At 36.2% G+C, this 27,519-nt stretch overlaps 1 protein-coding gene across 2 annotated transcripts; it reads left to right on the top strand.

The window, feature by feature from the left end:
- The first annotated feature begins 550 nt into the window (after window positions 1-550).
- Window positions 551-26,135, top strand: Xrp1. 2 transcript variants are annotated; one of them, XM_034973009.2, is made up of 6 exons: window positions 551-1,026; window positions 20,359-20,437; window positions 21,778-22,029; window positions 22,160-22,283; window positions 24,156-24,763; window positions 25,008-26,135. In XM_034973009.2, the coding sequence occupies exons 3-6, from the start codon at window positions 21,862-21,864 to the stop codon at window positions 25,596-25,598; spliced, it is 1,491 nt and encodes a 496-aa protein (XP_034828900.1). In that variant the 5' UTR covers window positions 551-1,026; window positions 20,359-20,437; window positions 21,778-21,861; the 3' UTR covers window positions 25,599-26,135. The 2 variants fall into 2 exon arrangements, with proteins under 2 accessions (XP_034828900.1, XP_034828898.1); XM_034973007.2 differs by lacking the exon at window positions 551-1,026 and adding an exon at window positions 16,742-16,988.
- The last annotated feature ends 1,384 nt before the right edge of the window (window positions 26,136-27,519 follow it).

The following is a 27,519-nucleotide window of genomic DNA, read 5'->3' as shown; positions in this document are numbered from 1 at the left end:
TATAATTACGTTTTCATCTCTATAGTTTTCTAAGCTAAGATTCTCAGAAATTGCATCATCTTTTCATCTCATCTCATTGATCTTTTGCTAAGTTGCTAACTAATCCTTTGTCACGAGTAGGTTTCATTTAACGCACATTGCCTATTATTTTAGTGTTCTATCATCTAGATATTCTAGATTCATTACATCTAACATTACATACAGGCTATTGGCACGTATCAGTGAATAATAATTTAAACGTTAAAATCTAAATAATAATGGAGACATAAAAAGTAGGTATTACAGGAAAAATCTTTAATTTTTATGCGTAAAACCAAACGGATAAAGATAAACGTCATTTTCGATTGCATCCTTTGAATAGTCTATAATTTATGCCCTACAACAACACAACCAAAGAGTAAAGAACACAACCTACAAACACTCGCTATTGCACTCGCTCTTGGTTGCTTCTGTATGTTTTGTTCCACTCTACTATTTCATCAGAATTCAGAAAGCTCATTTCGTAGCTCGAGCTTCGAATTTCGTCATTTAAATTTGAAATTTCTACAGCAAAACATCATAAAAGTATAATAAGCACAACTTGTTAAAATAGAAGAATTATTCATGAATTAGGAAGTTGTTTTGAAACCTTAATCAGTTTGTTTTAACATAATTTAAATAATTATTAAACATTCGACTTTTGCATGAACATTGAAAAGTTTTATAAGTGTTTTTAATTTAAATTGGTCTTGAGCACAGCTCTTCAGACCGCTTTTGTTTCGACGATAATTTTATCATTATTTGAATAAAACAAAAAGCGAATAAATCCACGAGGAAAGTGTCAGGTGTTACTAAAATTAACATGAGCTACGCGTACATTGAACTAAACAATAATAAGTACTACAACAATTTGCGAAACTTGAACAACAATAACATACACCAGGGTTCCACACATAATCTTACGTTGCATCAGATGAACCACATTTCTATGCAAATTAACAAGATCAAGATATATAAGACAGTTATTTATAGAAGACACGTAAAAATGTAAGTATTTTTCTCTTTATTTTTATTGTAAAGCTTTTTACATATACAAAAGCCTAAAGCCTAATTTACACACATTATGTTGTTTAGTAGTTAACTAAATTTTTACTTATAAATTAATCCTTATAATAAAATTTTAAGGAGGCATTCACGCATCCAGACAAGTAATTTATTAAAGCTCTTAAGTTCATTCCAAGATGAACAGCACAATGCTTGAAATAATAAACTCTTTCTTTATGTGCTCAGCAAAGTCGCAGAAGAAAAACAAAGAAATTTTACATTTATCCTATCTATTTTGACTATATTTATCTATTTTAACCTATCCAAACGTGCTGTAGTTACCGGCGAAGGCTGCACGGGGCTACTTAACCAAAAAATAGACGAAATTCTATTCTACTTGTTTACTCGTACACTAAATTTTAACTTGCAACTTATTACTAAATTCACTGTTTACATGCATTAAGTTGTTTAAAATTAAGTTAATTACTTGACAACTTAATGTACACTAGGCCTAAAGACAGATCTCACTGAAGGCCGAACTTAATAAACAATCCCATCTATAATCTGCCGATAAGTTACTTTGTCATTTATGAAAAATTGTATTGCATTTGAATGGTCTTTTTTGAAAAAAATATATTGACAAGTAATTAACTTATCGACAGATTAGTAACATATAGTTTGATTAATAATTGTAGCTGTTAGTGGCAATACAATAGGATGGAAATAGGCTAACCTGGAAGGGCACAGCTTGTGTGTGTTGTTGTGTTGTGTGTTGAAAACAGCTTGTGTGTTGAAAATTTTATTTTCTTATAGTTAACCGTTATATTATACTTGCGGGACTTATAGTGCGGAACCCTCGGCGCGCAAGTCTGACTCGCACATGACCGGTTTTTCCATCTGGCAACCCTAATTGTGATTCTCACATAATTGTGCAGGAAGATTACATATACATACAAGTCCCGCAAATTGCTAATTCGCGTGGCCGCCATTTTAGTGACGTCGGCACTAGACTGAAGTTTCGTGCTGATGGTATATTTTTACTTAAATATACGTCAAATGACGTCATGTCGATGTAAATGAGATTATGCTCAAGTCGCTATACTTAATTTATCCAATGCAAGTCATTTTCTACAACATTCGACGTCACCTAACATCTTGATGATAAATAATCTACATTTATTTAGATTTGTAAATCCATGACCCTCTTAGCTTTAGTTGTAAGTTTGCGTGATAAATTATCACCACTATATCTTGGAAATCCAACATCTGACCATCAAAAAGAGTTATTACCTATTTGAATAAATCATTTGACTTTGATGAAAACAAATTAATTAGATAATAAAAATTAGAAATAATTAAGTAAATACCTAACTAGTAAGTACTTACATAATTATAGAAATAGATCTGAATTTTTAAATTGTATTGTGTTCTAAGTACTATCGCTAGATGTCGCTAGTGGTCACTTAATAGGCTACTTGACAATTTTTTTAAGTTGGTCTTAAATGGTTAATATTTGTCCTATTATATCAAAAAAATTAACACTATATTTTTTTGCGCCCTAAAAACCGTAAAACTTTAATTTAAAAAAATATTTTTCTTAGACAGGTGAAAACACTGTCGGCCATGTTTGGCCGATAGATTATCTGTGCTCTGACGTCATGCATTTGTAAACAACAGTATAACCCTGTGGTTATACTGTTGTTTACAAATGCATGACGTTATATTATACTTGCGGGACTTATAGTGCGGAACCCTCGGCGCGCAAGTCTGACTCGCACATGACCGGTTTTTCCATCTGGCAACCCTAATTGTGATTCTCACATAATTGTGCAGGAAGATTACATATACATACAAGTCCCGCAAATTGCTAATTCGCGTGGCCGCCATTTTAGTGACGTCGGCACTAGACTGAAGTTTCGTGCTGATGGTATATTTTTACTTAAATATACGTCAAATGACGTCATGTCGATGTAAATGAGATTATGCTCAAGTCGCTATACTTAATTTATCCAATGCAAGTCATTTTCTACAACATTCGACGTCACCTAACATCTTGATGATAAATAATCTACATATATTTAGATTTGTAAATCCATGACCCTCTTAGCTTTAGTTGTAAGTTTGCGTGATAAATTATCACCACTATATCTTGGAAATCCAACATCTGACCATCAAAAAGAGTTATTACCTATTTGAATAAATCATTTGACTTTGATGAAAACAAATTAATTAGATAATAAAAATTAGAAATAATTAAGTAAATACCTAACTAGTAAGTACTTACATAATTATAGAAATAGATCTGAATTTTTAAATTGTATTGTGTTCTAAGTACTATCGCTAGATGTCGCTAGTGGTCACTTAATAGGCTACTTGACCATTTTTTTAAGTTGGTCTTAAATGGTTAATATTTGTCCTATTATATCAAAAAAATTAACACTATATTTTTTTTAATTTACCCTGTGGTTATACTGTTGTTTACAAATGCATGACGTCAGAGCACAGATAATCTATCGGCCAAACATGGCCGACAGTGTTTTCACCTGTCTAAGAAAAATATTTTTTTAAATTAAAGTTTTACGGTTTTTAGGGCGCAAAAAAATATAGTGTTAATTTTTTTGATATAATAGGACAAATATTAACCATTTAAGACCAACTTAAAAAAATTGTCAAGTAGCCTATTGCTTAAATCAGTAAATATTAATTTTAAAAATTACATTAAGTTATTTGTTGTAGTATAGGAGGTAAATAAGTATTATTTTGCGTATCTATAACGATTTAATATCTTATGGCTTTATCGAAAAGATTAGGATAGGTATATCTATTAAATAAATAATAATCTTTGGCTATATCGGATAGACTGTATACCATATTAAACACATTGTAATACCTATATTATAAAAGGTAGACAAGGCAAGACTACCTACCCGCGCTGGCAATATCTAATTGTCGGAACTAACGAATAAATCATCCGAACAATTAAGGCAGGGGCACATCTAACTTATTATCAGGTGCATATAAATCCGGAATAAGGTATATTTAGGAGGAAGGTTAGCGCAGGGGCTTGCGGGTGTGCGGGGTGTTACCTCCCCGATCTGTGGTTATATCTCGGGTTCTCAGGGTCACTTGACCAAGTGAACCTGGCCTGATTCTACCTTGCGCACAAAATAGGTAGCTTGATGTTTTGCGTAGTTTTGGTAGCAAATAGCAATGTCAAAATAGGTACTTACGCGGCCGAAAGTAATGTACATCGACTTTTAGAAGGAGATAGCAGATTTGTAGAGCACTGTCTCTGTCGTTGAGACCGACAAAACGTCATATAGGTATGAGTGACAGAGAAAGCCGAAATGTTATTCTAAAGGCCGATGTACATTATTTTCGGTCGCGAATGCTCGCTGTTACCTCCATCGTTTAGCGCAATGGAAAAACCCAATACACTTTCTCTTAGTTAATTTAGGTAAGAGAAGGCAGTGTGCCTACCTACATCAACGCACGCAGCATTTTAAAAACAAGTTGGCATTCAATAAAAATACGTGTCTAACAGCGGCGAAGAGTCAATATAACACGATTCCTATCGGCTTCCCTTTAAGAATTGGCATAATATAGCGTAAGTAGGTACTATTCACATAAATTCCGTAATACGTTCGTAAATACAAAGGTTCGATCGTCACAAATGCTAATTTTTCTTTTGTTATTAAGTACTAATTTAAGTTAAAAACATAACAGCTAATGTAAGTAACATACACCTACGTCCTACACCTTACAAGCCGTAAAATATCGGATTCCCTACCTAGCGGCACGCTATGATGGCCGGTTTGACACATTACAATAGTGATGTGGAATGTCAATTTATTCTCGAACAAAAAACAATTAAGTTTTGTTTTTGTACCTGATTAAATAGGTTTAATAAAACAAAAATGTATATGTTTATTTAATTTATTTGAACGAACTGAATATTTGAACGAAAATGAATATACATACTTTATATGCACACAAGAAACATATGAATACAAAAGATACCGAAAAAGGTGCCACAAAAGGCCATAATTAATCAGATTCGTCCATACTACTATTTTCACTGTCGTCACTGCTATCATCACATACATTAATAATTATATGTTCGTTTTCTATAATATTATCTATTTTCACATCTCTTTCATAATCTTCCCTTATTAATTTAACAGTTCTATTCACAACCTTTTCCCAGTCTCCTTTAGTCACATGTTCACAAGCTTCTTCTAATAATTTTAGCATTTTTTTTGTGGTAAATGGGGGTTCTGTATTGTGTCTTGCAGCATATCCCTTAATTTGAGCCCACACCAACTCAATCGCATTATACTCACAATGGTAAGGCGGTAACCGTATAACTCTGTGCCCATGTTCTAATGCTATTTCGTCAATGACGTATCGGATCTTGGTTGGTTTGTTTTCTTTTAAAAGACGTACTAATTCCGCTTTTAACATATTCATGTTTGCATCTACGCCATTTTTACGAAGCCATGCGACGATATCAGCTTTCTTTTGGGATTGGGCAGGTGGCTTGTCAATTTGCATCGAGTGGTATGGGGCGTTGTCCATAATTATAATAGATGGTTCAGGGAGGCTACACAACATTGAGGTAAACCATTCAGTAAACTTTTCTCCATTCATGTCTTCATGATAGTCTCCAGTGGTTTTTGACGCAAAAGCCATGAGAGAACCTTCGACAAACCCGTTGATGGTTCCGGCGTGACAAATTATAAGTCGCGATCCTTTTCCTACAGGAACTTTGGAAGTAGATGCTGCTGTGTCATCGTTCCAAGAACGGCCTACAGTATGGTTAGCATTAAGCCATGTTTCATCCAAGAACACAACATTTTGCCAATTTTTGATTTCTTTCACTTGCCGTAAAAAAGTATACCTTGCCATCGCTATATCAAATCTTTCCATCAATATTTTGCGTTTGTTACATTTTTTGTATCGAAATCCAATGGTCTTCAAAATCTTCGTTAAAGAACTTTCCCCACCGAAGAATAATCCAGCTTCCTTCAGTGAATGCACCAACTTTTTTCTTGTTGGATACTCCTTCTGTAAATAGTAGCCGTAAACATGTCTTCGGATAGCATCGGCATCAAAGCTATCGATGCCTACGACTGGTTTTGCTCGTTTTCTCTTTTTTGGTGTGTGAAGTTTATTTTCTTCTGTGCCAGTCTCGCCATATTTTTTTTTAGTTATCCGTCTAACAGTTCGTTGTCCAATATTAAGCGCATCAGCTACGCGTTCAACCACTGACGTTATAGGTAAAATTGGCCCTCCATTTTGAGCTTCACGATCGAAATAGTTACGAAGGCGTATTAGGAACTCACGTGTCTGACTATTTAGAACAGTTCTCTGCGTACGTTCGGTCATATCGACGAAATCCACAACAAAGGGCTTGAACAGAGTCCAAATTAACGAGCAAGGGTCAACAGTAATGCAGTATCAATATTTGAAATCCAAAGCCAGGTCAAAACTATATCACAATCGCATTGCACTGACAGTTTATACTTTTCGAAGCAACGTCAATTCGAAACTGCTTTGTTTTGCATTGAGCATTGACGCGAGTTTGCCGGAGGTAGTAGTTGTGCTAGCCAGCGATCCTATGTGACGATCGTATTAGATTCCATTTTTAAAAATTTATTGATATTTTTTTGCGATTTCAGAGGTTTGTCCACATAGTGAAAATTGTTCATATTCACAAGTACATTCACCCCTTAAATGGTGCAAACTGATTTTTCTACACTTGTATACATTTAAGAAATCAATTTAATAAATAAATTTTGAGTCCTAAACCTAAAACTACATTCGATAAAATTTATGAATCTCTGCACATCACTATCGTCAATAAAGTAATACAATTATTTCCTTCAAAGTCGTTATCAATTAATACGGAACTTCATGAGCGGACAAACGTCAAACCGGCCATCATAGCGTGCCGCTAGTTTAGTTAGATTTTTGCTTAGTATTTATCTCTTTCATTTCCCTAGCGAAAGCGAAATGAGCGAACTAGGTCTGTCTCGCTCTACGGTCGACTAATAAAGAGCACACCAATTTAATCTGGCCCAGTAGCGAATACGAATTTGGAACTCTGACAGGTCAGACAAATTTGACGTAAATAACTCGGTTGGATCCGAGTTACCCTATAATACCTCCAAATTAAAAATTATATTAATAGTATTGTTTTAACAGGTACATGCTACTATTTTGAGTATTTTGTATTTTGAACGGTTATTTGATATTGATACATATTTTGTTTTTGTGAAGCGGCCATGCTTGTTTGTTTTTAAAGTTGTTAGTGGTGTTTTATTTTGATATAATAAATTGGGGATGTGATTAATAACTTATAAGTGTAAGTTCACGGTAATTTTGATTCAGTTTGGTAAGCCAAAATCAGATATGGCCTTAATTCACATAGATTGTTGTTTAACAGATTTCTTGTTACGTAACGATAGTAATTTTTCTAAAATCGAACAGCTGATATTCTTGTAGGTAAGTACGTTTCCGGCTTCCCTTTATCAGATTTTCACCCTTCGCCACTGGTGTCTAACAAAGACGGTCTCGTGGAAAAGTTATGTTTCCCATATTTAATTGCAGTCAGTTCTCTAACATCTAAGTAGGGGTTCATCAGTGTTCTTCCTAATAATATTACAAAGATGAAAGTTTGGATCACAGACTTATACCCTAAATTAACACATAAGCTACTTTTTATCTATATACATATACAATATACATACTATATAAAAGAAAAAGCTGACTGACTGACTGATCTATCAACACACAGCTCCAACTACTGGTCGGATCGGGCTGAAATTTGGCATGTAAATAGCTACATATTATGACGTAGACATCCGCTGAAAAGGATTTTTGAAAATTCCATTTCTAAAGGTGTAAAAACGGGTTTGAAATTTGTGTAGTCCACACGGACGAATAGTCGCAGACGTCAGCTAGTCTCGGATAAAATCAAAGACATCACACCGTATTCTAAATCCTGCATCGTGCGGATGAATTCGCATACATCATCTTCTTCTTCCTTACCTTATCTCACGCTACATGGGGTCGGCACAACATATTGTCTTCTTCTTCCACTCACTCATTCGTCAATGTCTTATCCACCCCTTTTTCACGCAATCCATCCACCTTTTCTTTGGTCGTCCTCTCTTCTTTTTTCCTTCCACATGCATACTTAACATTCTTCTAGTGACATGGCTTTCTTCCCTCCGCATTATATGCCCATTCCATGCCAGCCTATTACCCCTCATCTTTTCTACCACTGGCGCTACTTTCAAATTTCCCCTTACATATTCATTCCTTATCTTATGTAGCCTTGTCACACCACACATCCATCTCAACATTGCATGTACTCGCCTTTCATCCGTCCCTTTTACCGCCCAACATTCTGAACCATATTATAACAGACATCATCTAATAGAAAATAAAAGTTGCAACCTACCAGTTACCACAACAACGAATTCTATTGATTACGTTTTGAGATAAGGTCCTAGGTCATTTCGAAAGCCTTGAACATGAGGTAAAAATACCTACGGAGCGACCTAATTACCTGCCAAAATATCACCCAGTTATATAATTATGCTACTAATGTGTTACCCTTTATTCTACAAACCTCGTGCGGCGTGCCCCATGTGCCTCTGCAAACATGTGACAGATGTGTGACAGTCATTTCTAGAAATCACATGCTTGCCGTGGTTTGATCTCAAAATAGAATACCTACTCGTCTGGTATTTACAAAAAGACATCGGATTAGTCTCCGATAGTAAACAACATTGTGTTTTGGCAAAACACATTTTCACATAACTTTGTCACGGTAATATTTTTTAACATAATGTTACCGTGACTTGGTGATTTATAAGCACAGTACGTGGTAGAAAGTAATGTACATCGGCCTTTAGAATGACATTTCGGCTTTGTAGAGCGTTGTCTCTGTCACTCATACCTATATGACGTTAGTCGGTTTCAATGACAGGGATAACGCTCTACAAATCTGCTACCTCCTTCTAAATGTCGATGTACATTACTTTCTGCCGTGTACTGTAGACCGATTCAAATTATCATGTCTCATGAATGTAGGGAGTCTCTCGTTTTCATAAAATGCTAGATATCCCCCTTTAGGGCAGAGGGCTCCTTTCGATACAATCAAACGGACGCCTTATGCTTCAACTAACCTCAACAAACGTCAATTGATGAACCTTTCTACAACAAAATAAATAAGTCAAATCAGAAGTTGGATCAGCCAAGATGGCTGATATTATAACAATCCTATAGCTAATGAGTTGATATTTATTTATTAGGTAATCCTTTTCTGGGAAAAGATCTCTCTTAAGACCACTCTGTCTGTCTAGATTCATACCTTCAGTATCGTGTCTTGATCTATTGACCGGCCTTTTCTCTATTTCTTATACCTACTGAAATTCTAGTAGCGGGCAGTAATTTACGCAGTAGGAATTCTTCGAGATGATGATATGTAATTATTATACCAATACATTATACGTAATAAGACCAAAAATAGGATGACAGTAAATCAACAAGACTCAAAACAAATCAACATACCTATTTAGAAACGTTATCATTATCACAATGACTTGGCAAAATGTGATGGCGAGGCACCGATAGAGGCCGCGCGTTACGTAGGTGCGTTGAATAGCTGTTACCATAATATTAGGTCTGTATTTCAGATAATATTTAATATGTATAGTACGCGACAGGTCGAGATTGCAATCGGGGTGGGGGGACACCACTGACCTGCACAACCCCAGCCTGGTGCGGGATAGCGCTTTGCCATCTCGACTAGTGGTGTCAAATACTGTTAAACTTACATAATATAATATCAATAATTGTTATTAAAATTTATTGATAAATAAACACGTTAAAAATATAACACTGACTAAAAAAAAAAAAACACGATACCTACCCCACTTGATTTCATCTTACTTTGAAAATTGAAAACACTACTTTCATGAACACATTTCAATTTATTTTTGGTGATGTAACCAAACGAGTCGCAGGGAGCCGCTGGATTCAGGCGCCGCAAGACCGTGACGTGTGGAGTGGAAGTCACTCCAAGAGACTTATGTCCAGCAGTGGACGTCTATCGGTTGATGATGATGATGATGATGATGATGACGTGACCAGAAATTACGGTTTTCAAATTTTCCCCCTTGCGTGTGCTATAAAACCTAGGTAGGTACCTACCTACCTGATAAATTCATGATTCAAGGTCCATGGGAAGTACCCTGTAGGTTTCTTAACAGACAGACAGACAGACGGACGCACAGACAGACGGACGGACGGACGGACGCACAGACAGACGGACGGATGGACGCACAGACAGACGGACGGACGGACGCACAGACAGACGGACGGACGGACAGACAACGAAGTGAGCAAAATAAACAACACCATCAAATTACCCGAAAAAATAAACTAGCAAAAAGTCTATGAACGCGCACTATCGTTAATCCAACAGTATCGGTAATAAACAGAAATAACAAAAATTTCGACTATTGTATTATTTATGTATCAAATCAAAGCATCAACAAAAATAACAAAATTATTTAACTTATTTATTAACACTTCGTAGGTATTCGATGGGAACAACAAAATCATTTGATATGCTAAATTTATCATCATATCGATGTGGTGCTATTTAACATTAGTTGACTTGCTATTTTTAACCATATTCAATGCATCGGTATTTTTAGCGCATGACGTAATCGGTCGCAATCGGTAGGTATAATGTCGTCGCGCGCGCGTTTTGCACCGCGCGCCCCCTTCGAAATTTAATTTCCTGGAATCTTCGCGCTACCTACTTAAGTACCTACTGCAGCTACTTAGAACGTAGGTATAGGTCCTAACTATAATAATTTGTATTTTTTGATTTAATAATATTTTTTTATTTAAAATTGTTAAGTTTTAGTATCGCAGTTAATCAACAAACTTTAATAAGTGTTAAATTAACAGGTTAATAAATAAATTGGTCACCTCTAATCTCGACCTGTCGCGTACTATAGATAATATAATATGCACCTACATATTTGTGTGTTCATGACAAAAACCGGCCAAGTGCGAGTCAGGCTCGCGCAATGAGGTTCCGTACTAGTCGTATTTTTTCGACATTTTGCACGATAATTCAAAAACTATGATGCATAAAAATAAATAAAAATCTTTTTTAGAATGTACAAGTACATGAAGACCTTTCATATTATGATACCCCACTTGATATAGTTATCTTACTTAGAAAATTGAAAATACTAATTATTAGTTCATGACCACAATTTAATATTTTTTGTGTGATCTAACCCTAAATTCACGGTTTTCAGATTTTTCCCCAAATGTCAGCTATAAGACCTACCTACCTGCAAATTTCATGATTCTAGGTCAACGGGAAGTACCCTGTAGGTTTCTTGACAGACCGACAGACAGACAGACATACAGACAATGATATTAGAAGAAAAATAGGTAGATAGGTTACTTATATCAAATTCGATGTTTAGTAATGGCACGCTGCGTCAGCGCCGAAAGACTCAACACACATAAACGCATAGATAGTATTTTAACCTCACACAACAGAGAGTAAAGGACGGTGAACTAATAACCTCAGCTTCAGTTGCGCACGAAAAAGAGACGGTTATATTTTGCACTACCTCGTCCTGCACAGAAGAGTGGAAGAAGGACGGATATATGCCTAATAATGCGAGCGTAAAAGAGACGGGACGAGACGGTAAACTAGAAACTCCAAAGAAAAAAAAAACAGTAAAGTCTATTCGGCTAATGCCGATTTATGCCTACACTGTAGTTGTATAGTAAAATAAAAACCTTATACTGTGGTATTTAAAATATTACGAACTAGCTTTTTCCCGCGGTTCCGCTCGTTTTTAGGGTTCCGTGCCCAAGGGGTGCCAACGGGACCCTATTACTAAGCCTCCGCTGTCTGTACGTCCATCTGTCAGCGGGCTGTATCTCGTAAGCCGTAATAGGTAGACAGTTGAAATTTTCACAGAATGTATTTCTATTGCCGCTATAATAAAAATAATAAAAATTAAATTAAATTAAATAAAGGGGGCTCCCATACATGGAAAAGAAGTCGAAATAAAATTACTAAATTTTACGCGGACGAAGCCGCGGGAAGGTAGGTAAAGGAATAAAATGTGAAATGAAAATATTTTTTATTTTTGAAAATATTTACTATTACACAATCTACATACTCATAGCCAAAATTCCCTCATTGTATGAAGAGACCCAGCAGTGGACCGTAAAAAGATGTTAGACCATAGTTAATTTATCCTTCCCTAAAACAGGAAATATGCACACTATTTGAATTGTCAATACTCAGAAGAGACCTATCTGTTTATTTTATATTCTTTGATCGGAAACTTTAAAATACGTACAACGATAACTTGATACGTACTTATGGCATGTGACATAAGGTACAAATTGCAATGAGTTGCATTTTACACGAACGTGCACGAGTTTGTTATTGTTAAATAAGTGAAAAATACGAATTATATAAAAGAAATAGTTTTACTTACGAATGAAATGTGATTCCTTGACTTTTGGAAACCTTGCTTGTGTAGTTTGTGCAGAATCTCATCACACACGACGGCATTTTCGGTTGTTTTGGGAGACGAAAACAAAATACACATTACTATCAACGACGTCATCGATAGCGCGACGACAGCGGGCGACTGAGCTCAGGTTTGCTAATTAGCTTAGTTTTAACGTGCCACTTGCGGTCCGCGTATAACGTATCTACCTATTTTCTTCTAATATCATTGCATACAGACAACAAAGTGTTCCGTTAATGTTAAGTGTCATAAGGGTTCCGTTTTTCCTTTTGAGGTACGGAACCCTAAAAATTTGAAAAGCTTAGTAGGTACCTAAAACCCTTGTCTTGTCTTGAACCCTGAGCACATATTATTACATTATAATTGCCCGCGTCCATATTTCTGTGAACCATCTTCTTCTTCTAAATATATAAAAGGATTGACTGACTGACTGATCTATCAACGCACAGCTCAAACTACTGGACGGATCGGGCTGAAATTTGGCATGCAGATAGTTATTATGATGTAGGCAACCGCTAAGAAAGGATTTTTGAACATTGAACCCCTAAGGGGGTGAAATAGGTGTAGTCCACGCGAACGAAGTCGCGAGCATAAGCTAGTTATTACATAAAACAACAATATTCATATTTAGCCAAACGAGTTCCACGTAGACGTTTCCCATCCTCAGTATAATAACATTCAAGGTCTCTTATGACGTCATATTTTTATCTAGTAATTGCATATGTAGGTACCTAGTTCCATTATTTTGTTTACACAGCGATTCAAACACGAAGGTACCTAACACGTTGCTACATACAGGCCTAAAAATATATTATAACATATTGTGTCATTATATCAACAGGCCTGTAATCATACTGCCATTATCATTATCTACATGTCATTATAATTGTTATGTATACCTAACGAGTACCTAACTATGTACATTAGCCGGCAGAAATATTGTATGTCGACCTTCATACGTTAGTACATTATAATTCAATGCCTTTAGAATGAGATTTCGACTTTGTAGAGCGTTGCTCTGTCACTCATACATATGTGACGTTTTGTCGGTATCAACAACAGAGACAACCAACGCTCTAAGAAACCGCTATCTCTTTCTAAAGATCGATGTAAAACTATTTTCTGCCGCGCACTGTATCTACTCGTATCCCCACTTGTAACAATAGTATCTTCGCTCGGCTCTAAAAGAAAAGATTTCATACGCTTCGTATAGCAGTGAGTTCATACGCTTCGTAAGTATAACAAAATTCAGGCCCTCCATTTAAAGTTACCTTTACTACCATTTTAATGGAAATACGCCACGAACTCTAGATATTGTATGGTCTCCTAACAAAGTCTATCTTCACATTGTACTTGCTTGCAATAGTCCTGTTAAATCGGTTCGTCCGTTTTGTAGATAAGGCTGGACAAACATACAGATGAAAAATATTCTTTAGTAACTTAGTATGCTAACTAGGTACGGAAAGTACACAAAAAATCTCAATTGGTCGATGAAGTGGTTGAAAGTTTAAATAAACATGTTCAAGACTTCCTTTAAATTATTATGAAGCTGAAAGAGGGAAGTCGCAGTACTGACGTTAGCGTCTATCGATCGTGTAGTGTGGACTAGAATTCCGACTAATCCATTAGGGTGTTGCACTAATCATATTAAGCTAGCATACCTACTCCAAGTAAACGATGAATTAAACTCTAGAAAAAGTTCTCTTCTGTCTCTACTGTTCAATAAATAGCTCTCCGAAGCTAAGCAAACCCTTTCTGCTTAGCTTCGGAAACTATTTCGGAGCTATTTATTGAATTTGTAGGTTTGTTTTTGTTCTCACGAACGTGTTTCCATTACATTAAATATTAATTTTTTCCGGTTATTTATAGTTAATTTTCGTAATTTGGGGCGGGGGGGCCCAACAAGGTTACCAATTCCATGTCTGAGGTGCATATTCTTAGGTCTACTTTCATTTGTAGGTGGTTTAAAACATAATCTTGCCGTTTTCGAAATATGCCCAAGATATCTATTTAGGATTTCATCTTAGATATTCATTCATAAATCATACCATTTTCATATAGCTAACTTGTAATTTTCCACTTAATATCTTTGTCCTCCGGCTACTATCTGGTCTAAGAATGTGCAAAAGTTCTATCTCAGGTTAAGATTATTCATATCTACATCCGTGTTTATAAAAAAAACATAAGCACTGACGATTTGTGGATTTTCTGAACGTGTTGTTTTTGCTCGTATTCTATTTAGATTTGCGATGGTTAAAAATGTTAAATATTTGGTCCAGATATACGCAAATATTTGACTATCTATACGCACTGTCGATGTCGTTTTATATTTATCAAATTGTTATGTAGGTACATAGGTAGAGATAAGTAGGTAATATGTTCTTGAACTTGGAATTGTCTAGTCTTGGCACAACCAACCCGAAATAGATCTTGGACTTTGTAACTAAGAAACCTTTATCCTTTTTTATTTTGGTTTGTACAGTGTACAATCTCTTCCTCAGTTTTGACTTCGACAGTGTTCATACACCCCTCTTTATTTCACCTTTGCTGAGATATCTAGGGCGAGGGACTGAACGAACTAGTATTTTGGTCTAAATTATGTTTATTTTTAAACGATGAAGCTTCGTCACGAAACAACAGTTCTGACATCATAACCAAAGCCAATTGTAAGGTTGTTCACCTTTTCCTACATCATAGGTGTGATTCATTGCAAATTAAGAAACTTTGGCACGCTTTAGCTTATCTCTTTTTTTAACTTGGAGCCTGCTATTTTTTAAATTGACAATTAGGTATGACAATCCTATACTTAGGTCAATCAATTAGGTAATTAGGATGGTATTTATCAATGAATCATTATGCCTAATTAGTAACTTACCTACCATCCAAATTCCAAATCTAAAAACACATTCGTATATGCGTAGATACTTACCTACCTACATTTTATTAGATAACTCTCGAACTTGTCCATGAAAACAAATTTTTCTTACACTATGTTGCAGAATAGCTATCGGTAGAAACAAACATTCATGAATGAAAACTGAAAAATGAAATGAAAATAGAATAATAATATTCTTGATATTTTGTAAAAAAAAATTGGCTACAATTTATGCGAACTAGGTAGGTATTAACTAATTGAAAAACAGAGTTTGTATTAATTATTAAGATGATATTCAATATGGTTTTCCAAGAAAACGATAAGACATTAGATAAACATCTGCATGTAGATTGTACAGACATATTGCATATAATTAAGCTCAACTACCTAGGTACATGAAAAACGTTGCCTACATAATTATTATACAAATAAGCAAAAATTAATAATAACAAACAAATTACTATTGAAGCATGTGTGATGATGATAATTACCATAGTTGATGTTCATGATAATTATAAAGCAGAAGATGAATAAATCACATAACTACATATAAACACGTATAACCGAGTGTCGACGCCTATGTTATAACTTGTAAGTTTATAACTAGACATTAAATCTAAAAATCTGTTAAGGGACTTCTTCGAATCTTATTTCTCTGAAATTTTTATTTTTAATTCAAATCTGAAATTGTATATTATTTTTAAATCAAACAAAATCCTAACTTTAGCTTGTAATGAAAAAATTTGTTTTGTTGGCATCGATTAACTGTTTATTTACACATTGTTATTAGTTTACAAGAAAATGTGCTTGCTTGAGTTACCTCATCAACTGAGGAAAAAGGAAAGATACCTATTAAAGGAACTATTAACAAACTAAATGTAGTAGGTAAATGATGCATAACAATAACATAATACAAAGTGTTAATGGAACGAAGGAATCAAAATCATAATAGCGTCTAGTGATGAGGATGAATCACGACGAAAATAATGAACTCTTTACAATTTTATATATTGTATAGAGTTGGCAAAATTGCTCGGTGTAAAACCCCAATGAACCTCACTAAGTAGCCAGACATACGTACATATTGTATGTACAGCTACAATGAAACGCGGTGGTCTCGTGATCCTCATAATCTGTCCGCACCCATTGGCTTGTAGAGTTGACGTCATACGAACGGTCCAATCGCAAAGCAAGCGGAGATATTTTTAGAACACGAAAGCGAATGGAGGGGCATTGAGGAAAACTGTATGCGGATTCTCGAGGGTCGAGCCACGACTCGTTTGTTCTTGCACAACAATTTCTGAGCTCTCTAGGAGCGAACGCATGCCGAATTGTGGTTACAGTGTTTTAGAAAGCCTAAAGTTTACAATTCCTTTTGCACTTACATGTAAAGTTTTCACGCTATAAGCGCTTAGGTTATTCCTTTTTCATTTATTTTAAAGGGTAACTTATCTTTCTGTGCTTCAAGCCCGCAAAAAGATACATTTTGTAAGGTGAGTTTTACTTAGGCTAATTAAAATTTGTGCTCATTAAATCCTTGTAACTTCATAAATTACTTGTATTTCAGTTGTTACATTGAAGTTTTATGATATAGAAAGTAATAGTGCTACTAAAAGTTCAGCTAGATACTTTATAAATAGTTACACACGTGAACGTGTTTCGACCTGTCGCGATCACGTTGTGTTGATGCGTGTTCCAACTTTCTACTAGTAGTACTTCTCAGTCCCATGTATATTTGTAGCGTTTTCTAGAATTGTTTAGACTTTCATCAATTTAAATCTCTCTTTTTGACCACTAAATATTCAACCTCTAAATGAAGTTGTCTGAACTTTGATTGGAATATAAATTCTTATCAGACAAATTTCGATTGCGCAAGAATTAATTTCTAATTAAATTCGAGGTTGATGTCGGAACAACCTCGTATTTCGGGGTCTTTATGAATGTTACAGACATAGTAACCTACTTTCACATAGAAATTAGAAAAATAAGAAAGTTTTCAAGTATTTTGAAATTTTCAATTCAAATAAGAAATCTTTGATTGCTTTCTAGAAAGATCAATAGATATAGAGTTCCATTTATACCTATAAAATATATAAACGTATTTATGAACTTCGAAGGCACATGATTGGTGATAGTTATGACTTTGGCAAATTCTAGTGTAAAAGAAGTCTATGTTGCTGCCAAAATTTTAAACAAGCACGGTGAAATTGATGGGTTTTACGATTTCCTACAATTTGTCAAATAATATTCCAATAAGTATTCTAACTGCTTATATTTCCAAAGAATAATTTGGACCATTAGAAAAACTTTCCGAAACTATTTTAACCACATCAAATAACTTTGTATTGTTATAATAAACTTGTGCTTTGACAGTAATGGGATTAGCAATTAAATTATTATTAAGAATGTCCATTTCATTTATCAGACTCAGTTTGTTTCCATTATTGTATTCATCGACTAAAAAACCTGATCTCTTAATTTCTGGGAAGTGATTGTACGGAGTACGGACGTCATTAGCGACCTTGAAGATTTTTCAGAAAATGTGAAAGTCGATGTTTTTGATGTATGAATTGGTAGACTAGTTTTATATCTAGATTATACATGGGGTTTAATAAGGGAATCTGTAAAGCTATTAAGTGATGTTGATGATAGCTATACAACATCACCGTAATGGCGGCGTGTCTAGAACACGTGGAACCGTACACAAGAGGTCCCGTTTGAAATTATGGTTAGGCACAAAAATAACATTTACAATTTACCTACTTATTACCGCGATAAGTATTTTGTTTTGAATACGAATACTAATAATCCCCTTTCCTCTCCAATAAAATTTAAAGGTTGTCCTAGGAATAAGTAGGTGTGGCAATGGCTAATATACCTAGACTTAGATTTATAGATTAAGTCCTGACTTCTGATAGTTACGCTTTTGTGGAGTCTTAAGTCTTAACTTTTACTTACAGTCCATTATATTGGTTAAAATAATCTAGATAGTAGATAATAGCTAGAAGTTATGAGCTTCATAATCCTTTAAAGGTTTGTCCTTCAATCACGTCGCAACGGTGCAACGGATTGACATGATTTTGATGGATGCATGGGTATAGATAAAGACCTGGAGAGTGACATAGGCTACTTTTTATTCCGGAAAATCAAGTAGTTCCCACGCGATTTTTGAAAAACCGAATTCCACGCGGACGAAGTCGCGGCCATCAGCTGGTTTGTAACAAAACTTCATTATTAACGCAGAAATTAATCCTCGTCGATAAAATTCTGATATCATTGTTCAATTACCATTATCGCGGCATGAAAGTAATCATTTACTTCCATTTTGAAGTACCTAATCCATCGATATTCGATACGAATGATTCATCGCATATAGTTGGTGACTAAGCCTCCCCTTTGAAATGGTGGATTCGATCGATAACTGGGGGCGAGTTCGAGGTCAACCGTTTTGACGTCAACAGGGTAACAACTCTAAGTAGGTATAGGTAGGTATGGATTATTATGAATGACGAAATCCACCGGCACGGTGCAGCGTACTTTGGTACCGGCGAACATTTATCCAAGGTGCGGCCTTTTTGCTATCATCATAGCTTAATTTAATTTTACATTTAAACAATTTTATTGTTAACAAAATACAGGATAGCTTGTTCGAATCGAATATTTTACCTCAGTATAATATATTCAATTATACACAAATCTGACAGCTCTTAAAAATGAGTCTTTTATCCCCTGTCGAATTTAGGACTTCAGCAGGTAGTTTGCTATGCCTCCCGCTCTTTGGCTACATGGTTCCACGAGAATCTCGCTCTTTTAAGGTCTTCCTCAATGGATCTCCTCAAAGCAGGTCCCCAGCTCTAAATTTAGCGCTACCTATCTAAATAGCATTTATTGACCCTTAGTTAAAATCTAAGTACAAACATTCGTTTGTACAATTAATTATTCAATACAAATTCAAACTCCAAGATTAATGATTCGTTACAATATTTATGAAATTTATCTAATAAGTGAACATTCGTTTTACATATCTAGTTATAAGTAGGTACAAACCAAATACTAATCATCTGTTGTTCGCGTGAGTTGTTCGAGTAGATAAAAATCTTCCACGACTTTTAATGGTCTTCGTCGATTAAGTAATTTTTTATAACAAATACACGTAGGACCATATTATAATAGTATTAAAGCTGTTTCTCCCTTACCTTTGTCTATAATTTTTTTATTACCATAGGTCCATCACGAATATATTTTGTCGTATCCACATAAAAACACAGATAAGTAATTAATTAAGGCCACCTACTGTTCTTGCCATATTTTAGGATTGCGTCATCAAGGCCCGTCACACTTTTTGTGTAGGTACATATTTCTAAAATGGCCACGTTAGTTTCATAATTTATTTAGTTGCTACGGGTGAGATAACCTTCGTATTTGAAAACGAATAATAGACAACATGCCGTTTTTTAGACGGTATGCCATGTACCTACGACGATTTATCATGTAAATAGGAACGGCCTATTCATAGATTGACAGATTTCTTAGGGAGTTTGGGCCACATAGTTCATACATACAATATACATGAACACGAAAAGTGCAGTAAATAGCAAACAAATAATATAAAATCTGCACAACATTCATAATTCCATACATATCACAGCACTAGCCAGCATTTGTCCTGAGCTGCCACATTCCTGACTCTATTATGTTCAAGTGTAGATATTCCCTTTACTGGTTATTGTACAAGCAGACAAGCAGCAACAAATTTTTCAGTGCTAAATACTTATCTATTGATCAAGTGTTCTAATGTTTAAAGAAATAAGTATAACTAAAAAAACTCCCGCATAAGCTAAAATACCTTTTACCTTGTTCCAGGCCTACTTCGGTGACCGTTTCGTGTTTGGGAGCCTAAAGAGTTACAATTTCCTTAGGGACTCACGAAGAGTTCAACAAAGTAAGTAATACCGCTGCGGCGGTCAGTTCCCCTAACCCTTTCTCTGTTGCAGAACCTCTAGCGACTCAGCCATGCCGAACACGAAAACCAACAAAAATCTACAAAGAAAATTACAATTTTGCTTCCATTTTCTTTCCAAATTCAATAAAATTGAAGTTTAAAAATGTTTCCAAATTCACCTAGGCCTAATATTTTTTTTTGGGAAAATTGCTTTATAGGGCATTAAATATGTATTCAAACACAAGGATTTAAGCTCAAATAGTAGGATGACAAAATGTACTGTAATGTCTTCTATCATAAATTTATAAATATATACGCACTCATTTCAAATGAAAAATTATACCGTAGTTTAACAAAATGTAAAATATCTAGGTCAATTTGGCTTGTTTTTCAATGTAAAAGGAATGACAGGACAATTAATAAATGATTAGATATAATATATCTATTCACAAGACTTAATGTTAGATAAGATAAATGCAGGAGTCGATAAAAAAAAATTAAGAAAAATGTTTTTGCTTGTCTGACTTCAATTTTGTTTATTGCAAGAATTTATTTCAAATTATTTAACAATTAACATTTCGCGTCTCGACTACTAACTAACACAAAACTAAACTCTATTTCTCAATTGGTCAAGTTATTAATCAATTTAATTTTATTTACCTTCTCACCAACGGATAAACAGACGGTTTAAGGGTTATGATACCTTTCGTATATAAAATCGTAAAACCATTCCAAAACTTACCATTTAAAAACTTCTTTCATGTCGATTACATGACTTTGAAAATTTTCATAAATTGTTCGCGTTACAATTTTTCTCAATTAAATGAGCTGCACACTTTAATATATATTTTAATTGTATATATGCATTCGCCGCTCCTTACAATGTCATGTAAACGAATTATTATTTATGTACTTGTTAGGGCATTTACATGTGTAGGTATGCAGGTCAAAGTCAATGAAGGTGAATTCTTAAAACTATGATGTATATTATCGTAGCTATAATGTTTCAGTAACAAAGAAGATTCTCATTAACTTAAAAGTCGAGATCACAAACTACCAAGTCTTGTTTAGCCACTATACTTCATTTAAACTTTTGAGTTTATCAGATGTATAAAGGCTACTGTTTATTTGATCGTTTACAGTATTAAGATTGTAAAGATTTGACCTGCATACTTTATCTTCGTACACGAAACATAAAAGTCACTGCATCAAATCTTCATTCTATAACTCTCTAACATCCTCTCACGCTTTCATTTATTTTCGCCCCGTCTCTCATATTCCGAACCCTTGCTTCATAAAAATATATACATTATGTTACGTCGTATCATTTCTGTTTGTAGTTCTATTCAAAATGGTTGCTCAAAAGATCACCGTCTGTCGAGGAGACGATAACGGAAAACAGTACAGATTACAAAAAGAAAGACATGGTTTTTTCCCAAACGTGTCTCAATACTCAACGTCTTTTGAAACTGATAGAGATAGATCGCTTAAAGTTCGGAAAGAATCAACAGGTGAACCGTCCTTACGGAGGCACTACCGACCTAAGAACTCAGTCAGCACTCTCGCCCGCGCCAACCGCCAGCTTTTCAGAGGTAAGAGGGATCGTCACGGCCGTGAGTACATTTATGCAATGTTATTACTATAATTAATGTTAAATTTATATTCGTTTTAGTATCCGCACCTTTCCAAGGCATTTCCCAACATATTTCGTTATGATTTCAGGACTTTCCGAAACCGGAGCCGATATCTCAGAGTACAATGCTCAACGAATCGGACTGCGAGTTCTTCCAAGATCTGGTTCAGTGGTGCGACGAGCCCGCGCAGGAAGAAGTAGTACAGTCCATTGGTGATTATTTTCATTTGTTTTTTATATTTTCCCGTCAAAACTATTATGTGCATGCACTTCGACCCTTGACACACCTCAGAACACACGACAGAAAAATAGTATTCGTTCCTGAAAAACAATTTCATCCAATTTTTACTATTTTTTTTTTAATACAATAAAACTTAAGGCTAGCCTTATCTAATTACTATATAAATCATGACCGCGTGGAATGGTGCCAAGAATACTGGCTGCATTTCCGCGCTGGACAGCCAGGCTGATCCGCTGCGCAAAAAATGAGCCAGCCCTTCTGTCACCAGTTGAGGCTATTAATCGCGGTGAAATGTCTCGTAAAAAATTTTTAGCACTAAGACTCCATGGCCCCAGGGTCTCCACGGCAAACGGCACAAAAATGTAACTCTCTATAAGAGAGGCATACTTGCGCCGCTTGCCGTTTTCAGCTGTTTCTGCTGCGGCTCCCGGTCTTGATGCTGTCTTCCTGATATGACACGGGGCCAATGTGTCAACGCAAGTTGCGTCCCACATTAGCGCCCGTCCCCGTTCCCAGGGAACCAGCGTCAATCCATCAGGTCTCTTGCCATCATCCCGACTAATCCCTGCCGGCTCAATGAGCGCAGGAATATTTATGGTGGCAAGAGCTCTTTTAATTGTATCGTTAAGAGAGCCATGCCTAAACAGCCTACCGGAGCTCCTTTGGCAAGAGAGTCCGTGGATTCCAAATTTATCAACCTCTTTTCCACACGGACATCTGTGCTGATGGCACAGTGGTGTTCCCAATCTGAGACCTAGAGCCACACGAAAACTTTCGTTATCTAAAAGTGTGCCGAGATTTTTTGATGGCAAGGCATGCAGCCAATACCCAGATTCCTTTTCGGATAATGCTAGAAGCCTGGCACGATCTCTGTCACTTGTAAGATTTTGAACCAAATTCGTATGTGTCAGTTGAACCAATGGCAAATCCCAAAGTTTTTGTGTAGTACGTTCCTTCGGGATGTCGACATTGGGACATCTGACCTTCCAACTCTCTAGGGCCTCTGCGGCATAGGTCAATGATGAATTGGATTTGAGAATTTGAGAGCTAAGCTCTTTTATACTATGCACACACATATTTCATCCTATTTTAATATTTTTCCTACTTTTATGAGTGTGCAGTTTTCTTAAAACAATTCAAAATTCAAATCCAATTACTTATTATGCGTGCAATATCCAAATATTAAGTTAAAATTCAAAGTTATCCTAGGACAAAATTGCAAATAATAAGCAGTTTCAAAATTAGGGCATCGAAAATTTCGCGAATTTGCAGAACTTGCACTGACATGTCTCGACATGTGTGTTGCGATTCGCACTGCCCGGCCCAGGTGGCTGCATATTATTCGCTGAAGACAGTGGATGCTTTCAAACACGTCTAGACGTTATCGCTTGACGCTCGTGTTCGTGCTCCTCATCAAATAGCTCTCGACAACAAATAATATGAACACACTCAACTGTGCAGCTCTTGACTGTGTAGTATTAAGTTAGTAACAGATTTTTCCGCATAGTGCTAAAGATGATTCATAATGTGTCGAGTGGGGGAGTACCGGGTTTTTTCGATGGAAGTAAATGTGCCTAAAAGGAAACTCCAGTTCATAGTTTTGTTTATTTTGCTACAGTATAAAAATCACAATAGTGATTTTGCATGAATATGATGGCAGTGATTTTTGACTTGATAGAGTTAATTAGAACCACTGAAATTACCTTTAAGTAGCTTTAAATTTTGGTACTCTTTATTAACAGTTTTTTTATTGACCCTAGTAAATTTCACTCGGGGCCAATCAAAATCCTACGGAAAATGCTTTCGAGATGTTTGTAATAAATAATTCTTTTTCCTGTTAACAGATCAAATAATACCGACCGACGCAAGGGCACACAATACAGACACACTGCACACACAATTCTCACCTCAGGGTTGGGACACAATCGACGCTAACTCGCCGCCGGCACACACCTACAACACCATGAGCTATCCCGTGTCACTGAACGTGGACGAGGTGGCCAAGTTCAACGTAGAACTGTTCAGCCAATCGGCCACCAACGACGGAGTGCCGTTCCAAGAACAATTTTTAGATTTTAGTACATTACCTGTTGTGATAGGCGACTTAGCGGCCGATGGGATGGTCCACGCGGATCCGTGGCACACTGCGGACTCCGAGTGGCACACCGCAGACTATACAAAATCCATCAACACATTCGACACAATGCCCTTTATCCACCAAGACGACTCGATGGACAAGAAGTACGTAGCGGTGACGCCGCACGAAGTGGAGAGTAACGTGATCATTATCAGCGAGGAGGCGAGCCGGCCCGTGCCAGCGCCGGGCCCGCTCCGCTCCGCTCTCTCCGTGGACGTATCACGCGAGGCGTGGCCCGAAGACCTCATTAGCACGCCGGAAGTCCTCAGCTTTGTCGAGCAGTTGGAGACTGAAAAATGTCCACTACTCGCATCGGTAAGAATTCATCTTCGTTTTTCTCGGATAACAGTCACTAATGTTCTGATTTAGATTTTTTAGTTTAGTACCAACTTATATTCTGTAAAATTAATGCCAAAGTAAATAAACTAGACCAAATTAATTTCAGAAAGATCCTAGTTTCATCAAAATTTTAATTTTTCACTAATTTGCCCTTCAAGTTCAAAATTCGCTAGTTACTTAAATAATGATTCTTAACAATATATTTTTTCTTATTGAACAGACTCTGCCGGAACCCGAGCAAAACATCACGGAGATAATGAAGTTCGATTATTCCCCGATACCCACACCAGCCACGCCGGTCATATACCCCTTGCCGATCACACCCAAAACAGAGTCGGACACGGAGGACGACACCAATCCTCCGCCGAGAAAGAAACGACCGAGACGCGACAGCGACGACTCGGACGAGACCTACACGCCTTACGTTGAAACCCATCGCCCGAGGAAGGTCAGCCGGAAAGCGCCCAAGAAAGACATCAAGCAGATGATACAGGCGCTAGAGGGTGCGCAGCAACAGCCGAAGAAGAGAGGCCGACCCCCCGGGAGACGAGTCAGCACGGTGTCGACCGTCAGCAACACTTCCGCCGTCTCCACACACGAGTACAAGTATAGGGAGCTGAGAGACAAGAACAATGAAGCCTCCAAACGCTCCAGGATGAACAGGAAGCTCAAAGAACTCCAAATGGAACAGCTCGCTGATGAACTCGAAGAAAGAAATAAGAAACTAAAAGTCCGCGCTGACCTTCTGGAGGAAATGGCAAACAAACTGCGCAAAGTATTCCTGTCGACGGTCCAGAAGAAAGCCGGTTAAAAACTTGCCTCGATGTAGTGCTGTGCACTGTTGCAATATTTTACATCTATTTTTATAGATATTAGCAACTTGAGGGCTAAAGCCAGTGGTGTAATTGTAAATTACGATATGGTTATTGGTAGAGCTTTAGCTCTTTTGGTCGTGACGTGTTAATATATTGTTTAAATTAAATCTCGGACTTGACGAACTTCTTTTTACCCGGATTTGACTTTAATGTAATAGTTAAGCATTGTTAATAATATTGATTCTATGTATTTCAAACACTTATTATATTTTTTCTGATGGTGTTTTGAAATTATAAGTTTTGTTATACTTACTTACTTAAGTCTTATCTTAAGCCTTTCGATGCCGCAAAGACGCTCGAAAATAATGATAATCAAAACAAAAAAATCTACATTTAAATGATCTATTCATCAATTAATTTATTAGTTTTAAATCATGCATGGTTATTTGATTGCAATATGTAGGTTTACCTATAAAATAGCTTATTGTTCTTTTATCGTATGTATTTGGAAATAAATGATATGATTTGTTGAACATTAGTTTCTTTTTGTCTTCTCTTGTGACAGTAGAACTTGTAGACGACTTATTTTTCTACCCGAAGTGTGCCAACGGGAACCTATTACTAAGACCGCTGTCCGTACGTCCGTCTATCAGCGGGCTGCATCTCTCGTGAACCGAAATAGGTAGAGAATTTAAATTTTCTTAGAATGTGTTTAGCAACAAATAATAAAAATTCAAAATGGCCGCAATGATAAAAAAATTAAAGTATGTTATTTCTTATAAGCTGTGAAGCCTAGTGGTTAGGACTTCCGCCTCCTAATCGGAGGTCGGGGGTTCGATCCCGGGCACGCACCTGTAACTTTCGGAGTTATGTGCGAAGTAATTAAACATCACTTGCTTTAATGGTGAAGGAAAACATCGTGAGGAAACCTGCATGCCTGAGAGTTCTCCATAATGTTCTCAAAGGTGTTTGAAGTCTACCAATCTGCACTTGGCCAGCGTGGTCGACTATGGCCAAAACCCTTCCGTGTGCGGGTCCGAATCGCACTTGACCGATTTTTATATAGTTTTAGTGCTTCTTGCACGGGTCACACTCGGCCTACCAAGCTGAAGACCTTATAAAAGAGAAACACCAAACTATTATGTACAAAGAGACAAATTCTATTTCAATAAAACAAAGGAACAAAAATCTTATTCTGATCAACATGCATTAATTATTTATTATTATCTTCGGAGGTTCATGGCAATTTTTAAGCTCTCTCTTATTTTCACCAAAAACCGTGTGCATCAGGATGGCGGGTGTATGTCTACAAATGGTCATGCTTTGTACGTGAGAGCAATGTACCGAATGTACGTAAAATTTGAAGCAATGTACTATTTTAAAACCAGAGTTACTTATTATAAAAAGTAAGCGCGCCCGCCAGCCTGATATTAGAATGGCGGGTTTATTCTAAATATGAACAAATGACCAACTATCTGAGTGCGAAATGACTATCGTAGCAATGTACGAGGAATGTACTTACGTACGTCTTGTAATTGCTAATATATTTCGACAGGCGCTTGAATATAAAGAATTTTTAAATTACTCTGCAAACTGCAACCGTTTACTGCATCTGGTTAAATGCTTTTAGTACGTATAAGTGCGTTTAAGTAAGTGCACTTGATCGGTCATTTCGAGCAAATATGTTTGCGGGTGCAACTCGCTTTTGCTTATAGATTTATGGCCAATTGGCCAGTGACACATACTAATTTTGTCGTCAGCATAGAACACGATGTTTCTTCGGAATGATCACCTAGTGCGTAGTACAGAGGTCGTCGTTGAGATTTACAGATCGTCCAAGACATAACATTATCATTATGTATTTTTATTATCAGGTTATCAGTCATTATCAGGTTGCCTATAGTCTTAAAATATAAC

This window comes from Maniola hyperantus, chromosome 10, assembly GCF_902806685.2.
Source record: "Maniola hyperantus chromosome 10, iAphHyp1.2, whole genome shotgun sequence".
Taxonomy (NCBI): Eukaryota; Metazoa; Arthropoda; class Insecta; order Lepidoptera; family Nymphalidae; genus Maniola; species Maniola hyperantus.
The sequence above is the reverse complement of the archived record's forward strand: the minus strand, read 5'-3'. Positions and strand labels throughout refer to the sequence as shown.

Coding starts and splice junctions, on each gene's coding strand:
- Xrp1 (XM_034973009.2), top strand. CDS start 21,862: ATGGTTTTTTCCCAAACGTGTCTCAATACTCAACGTCTTTTGAAACTG. Junction 22,284..24,155: donor AGAAGTAGTACAGTCCATTG/GTGATTATTTTC, acceptor TCCTGTTAACAG/ATCAAATAATACCGACCGAC. Junction 24,764..25,007: donor AATGTCCACTACTCGCATCG/GTAAGAATTCAT, acceptor CTTATTGAACAG/ACTCTGCCGGAACCCGAGCA.